This window comes from Penaeus japonicus, unplaced genomic scaffold (assembly GCF_977035675.1).
Source record: "Penaeus japonicus unplaced genomic scaffold, GWHDUDI00000001_assembly GWHDUDI00000037, whole genome shotgun sequence".
NCBI lineage: Eukaryota > Metazoa > Arthropoda > Malacostraca > Decapoda > Penaeidae > Penaeus > Penaeus japonicus.
This window is the reverse complement of record NW_028234439.1, coordinates 16,134,239-16,139,238: the sequence shown is the minus strand read 5'-3', so window position 1 is coordinate 16,139,238 and position 5,000 is coordinate 16,134,239. Positions and strand designations below refer to the sequence as shown.

General features: G+C 47.3%; 1 protein-coding gene across 1 annotated transcript in view; it reads right to left on the bottom strand.

Annotated features, from left to right (window-relative positions):
- Positions 1–5,000, bottom strand: part of LOC122246417 (histone lysine N-methyltransferase trithorax) — a 43,633-nt gene that overhangs the window by 9,703 nt on the left and 28,930 nt on the right. The window contains exons 11-12 of the mRNA XM_043004980.2: positions 1,909–5,000; positions 1–1,776 (exon numbers count right to left, since the gene is read on the bottom strand). The exon at positions 1–1,776 is cut by the window's left edge and continues 922 nt beyond it; the exon at positions 1,909–5,000 is cut by the window's right edge and continues 1,401 nt beyond it. Of these exons, the coding sequence (XP_042860914.2) occupies positions 1–1,776; positions 1,909–5,000 (4,868 nt within the window). The remainder of the gene's footprint in view (positions 1,777–1,908) is intronic.

Below are 5,000 nucleotides of genomic sequence, written 5' to 3'. Positions count from 1 at the left end.
ACAGTTGCAACAGTTCTAACCACACCAGTTAGAGGACGATCTGAGAAGGGCAAACGACTGTGGCCCTGACTCTCTGGCAGATTAACATCTGAGGATGAGGTGGTTAGAGCTGGCTGTGGCTGTATCACCTGTGGTGCTACAGAGGCCTGAGGGCGATGTCGTGCAATAGGTCCTGAGCAAGGGGAAGTAACTGGCAAATTGACTGATATTCCATGAGAAGTCCTGTTTTGTGAAGTACCAACACACGGAGCAGACTGAAGCTGTTTTGATTCTCCACCAGTGAATGACAACTCTCTTGTCACTATAGCAGTTTGTGCATGAGGTTGCATACATATCGGACTTGCTTGAATGTCCGAGTATGGCATGCATGGAGTGTGTACTTGTCCTGTGTGCATGTGTGACACAGGCACTTGCTGTGGTGAGACTCCTGTCTGATTGTACTGCATGACAGTACCAACCTGCTGCTCTGGATGATGTATGACTTGCGGCTGCTGCTGTTGCTGTTGCTGCTGCTGAGGAAGATACTGAACAGATTGCATCCCTGGAACCATGGCTGGCTGATTAATAACCAACGTCTCTGGAGCTGTGAAGGTGTAAGTTATGTTGGTGTTCACAACTTGAGGGACAACTACTGAACTCTGCTGGGGAGTCATGACTAGTTGCGGCTGAGGGACCACAACAGGTGCAGCTGGGTAGGTGACCAGTCCCCCTCCTCCTGCAGCCACCTCACCATCTCTGAAGCTACCCACATACTGCAAAGTGTATCCTTGTGGCACTGCAACAGATGGGGCTGACACCATGGTCAGAACCTGGGGGCTGACCTGAGGAGACACTTGTGGTGCAACTTGTGATGTCACCTGAGGTGTTACTTGCACAGCAGAGGTCAGGTGTGTTACAGAGGAAGTCAACTGGGGTGTACCTGTGTACTGGTTAGACTGTCCAGGAAACTGCTGAAAGGCTGCAAGAGCACCTTGAGCCAGGTTCTGGCCAGAATTATTGGTCATAGGATGCATGGCCACCTGGATAGGAGTTGGAGGAGCTGAAGGTGTCATCTGCACACCAGAATTTGTACCTTGATAGTGCTCATGTGGGGCTGGCAGGTGAGGGGCTGCACGGCGGTACTGGTACCCACGACTGCCTCTCAGTAACCTAACATTTGTGTAGCGCCTTGGGCTCGCACTCTTTTTCACAACAGGGCTGAATTTGACCGGGGACACTGGAGGTGGGACAAATACATCACTACCTGGAGGGGGGGGACCTCGTACAACCTGCAGCAGTTCCACATCCTCAGTAGTACTCTGAGACTTCTTGATGGCCGTCCGTACCTGCCGATGTACCCCATGCTGCCGAGGCAGAGTGGCATCCAGTCTTGCCCTCTTAATAGCAGGTTCCTCCCCTGTCGGCCTTGCATGCCCTTCAAAGTCAACTGCTACAGAATGTTTGGGGTCATCAGCTGACTGAGCAGTGATGTCAATATCTGGCAGCTGGTTTGAAGAGGTATTGGGCAACATAGCATCTTGAGACAGCAAGGGAGCAACATGTGCATTATGCTGACTGATGGGAGGATATTCTTCTCTCTCAGTGAGGGATGGCAGATGGATGTCTTCTTGAATGACTTCCTCTAATTTCTCCTCCTGCAATTGTGGGAGAGCACTTGGAATGCCCTCTTCCTCCTCTTCTATATGAACTTCCTCATACTCTTCATCCTCTGATGTACTTGAACTGTCAACTTCAAATGTGCATGTTTCTATATGTTTCTGATAGCTCTCCTTTGTTCTGAAAACAAATTTTCTAATTTATATACAAAGAATAATCAACTTAAAATGACAAAATCAGATAATGAAATTAAACATTACAACAGATTACAAGAGACAAAAGAAAAAAACAAATAAATAGAACAACACTTACCTATACAGTCTTTTGCACTTGCCACACTTATATGGCCCTTCTTCCCCCGGTGAGCTCCTTGCAAGAGACTGCTCCTTGATGCGCATGGCCAGTGCTGAGTGCAACGGGGGTGTCTGAGGATCTTCCTGCTCCTGCAGTCTTCGCCTCTCTTCTCCCGTGCCTTCATCCTGGCTCTCACTCATTTCTGCACTTGAGGAAGACCCATCTGCTGCACCGTCCAGCTGGAGAACAGTCTTGTGGCGGTACTTGTGAACACGAGACTTAGAAAACTCACACAGGTTGTTGTTGTTTACAATGCTGACAGTAATGTCATTATTGTCATCTGAGAATTTCAACACTTTTTTAGAGACCGAGTTCTCCTTGGAATTCTCCCCGTCACTACTGCGATTTGTGGTCTCTTCTTGTCCCTCTTGATCAACACCAGTTTCTTTTTGATTGTTATCCTCCTCCTCTTCTGAGTCCAGGATGCCACTCCATTTTCTTTTTAGGCTTTTGCGAACCATTCCTGATCCTTCACCCCCTGGGATCTCTATTGTTTCATTTATTTCTATCTGAACTGTTTCATAAGGCTTGCTTTTTCTCATTCCACTTCTAAGGGGATACTTTTTTATAACAGTCTTGTAGTTCCTCTTCATACAAATTTTCTTGCGTTCATTTCCACGCCCTGCTGTGCTGTTGCCTTCATTTTCATCAGAGTTCCTTGGCGACTGATTGGATGCAGGAGGAGAGTGATTGTGACCTGCATGGCCAATGGCATCACTGTGCTCACTTGCTGAGGAAGAGCGGCGACTATTTGTCGATGGCATTGGCAAGACTCGGCAAATTTGCTTGAGAGAGTTTGTCTTCCCTGAGGCTATGGCTGTGGGGCTCTGATTGCTTCCGCTAGCACTCTGGGATGAAGATTCACTGCCGCTATTGCTATCAGTACTTCCATTGTTGCTGTCGTTGCTGACACTGTTGTCTGAGTTGACACGAGAGCAGCTGTCGGGACTGCTGCTAGTACTCGTGGTACCTGCAGGACACCTCTCAGGACTGCTGCTCTCTTCCGCTGTGCTGCAACTACTGGAACTACTGCTGCTACTGTTACTGCTACTTGTGCTACATTTGCTTTCACTGCTACATGTGCTACAACTACTGGTTGTATTACTTCCACTACTACTTCTGTTTCCACTAGCAGACATGTTCTGAGAGCTATTGCAGGTGCTCTGTAATGATTTTGTTGAACTTGAAGGCACCGAACCAAGGTCCTGCATCGAGGGAGGAGCTATAGTCTCAATGATGGGTTCCTTAACGTCAGCATTTGGAGATTCTACCTGGTACGTTTCGTGGATGGGGTCAATGCCAGCAGCAAGGGTAGGGTGGAGCCGGGGAGAGAGGCTGGCAGCATCCATTATCCCTTGAGGGTCACATTCGGTTTCCTGAGCCTCCTGAGTCAAGTTTCCTGAGTGAGACACCTTCCCTGAGTCCATCATATGATCGCAGGTGCTCAGGAAGTCAATATCTAGTGGGCTTGGTCTGCCTGAGGTTGAGGGGGTAGACTGGAGAGTTATGGAGTCACAAGCATCAAGATCATTCAGCACCATAGAGATTAGTTCATTGTCATCAGCACTAACAATAGCTGGCAAGTCTGTATCCAACAGCAAGCTCTCTTCCTCAACTGACCGGCTTACTCTGTCAATAATGTCATCTATGCACTGTCGGACATCAAGTTCTACAATGGCTGGAGGAGTGCGGCATCGGACTATTTTCTCTACAACCCTGGTCTCTTGCTCCCTTTCCCTAATACTGCGGTACAAAGGACAAAGATGAGGAGGAATGATGTTTGTTTCACGTGATTTCTTCTCCACTTTCCGCTCTTCCAGCTGTTTGAACCATTTTCTAACTGCAGCCATTTCTTTGGTGACAGCTTCTTCTCCAAGAGAATGGTCTATGGTTCTGTGAAATGCTGCATCACCTACCAAAGTTGAATCATCAAATGCTGGAACTACTCGTTTTGTTCGGCAAGTGTATGTGACTTTTTTACTCGGATCAACTGTACTCCAGTAAACACGACTGCATGAAAAGTCTAAGGGGATGAGTGCCTCAGCACTGTCTGATTCTGGTACAATTCTTCCAACGTTCTTGATTGTTAGGGATCCAATAATAATGCTGACACGGTTCCCAGCAACTTGCTTCCACTTTTTCTTTTCTGAATCCATGTCAACATAAACACAGCGACTCACTTTAAAGTCATCCGTTTTCTCCTCACCATTGGAAGTGCTCTCATGCAAGGGGCAAAAAATACGTTTATCCTCCATAAATTGACAGCAAGCTTTTCTTGCACAGAGGAAATGATATGTTGCCTGGCATGACTTGTGGCAACATCCAACAGTTGCTCCTCTCTCACTGCAGGCTGAGCATTTGATTAATCGTCCACGGCTTACTGCCAGGTAGATGTTTTGCAAACCTCCATCAACCTCCTCATACACCTCAGAGGACCAGAGGCCACAGTTGACATGCATCCATTCATCCTGCCCAAGGTACAAAAGTCTCCCAGCAGCATTGGGTTCATCATCACCTTCTCGACCACAAAGTACACACTTGCGGCGATCTGGTGGACTTATCTGGGCACTTTTCAAAGGGCTAGTTGACCGCTTCCTGTACAAGGGAACATCACGCACTGAGAAAATGCGAGTGCCTGATAACATAGGACGGTAAACATAACTGTGATCCCAATGTGGAAGTGGAAAGGGTCTTTGTTTATCCACTAATTCAAAGACATTTGCAGTTTTAATGTCAAACCAAGGAAAGCACTCCTTCATATGCTTGGTGTAAGTCACCTGCACATTGCGTGTCTGGCTTCGGTTGAGGTGTCTTCCATTCTCAATGACCCTTACCATATCAACATGGAACTGCAATACAGAGTCATACTTGCGTTCCCTGAGCTTCTCCTTCACCGATATCAAATCCCTTGGCTCTTCAGGGTCATCCTGAATGCTCTCTATCTCAGTGTCAGTATCACAATAAGAACTTTCCTCACTACTTACACAATCATCGTCAATGTCTTTGGTAATCTTGTCCTTGGGACTAATCAGCTGAGCCTCCACATGGGC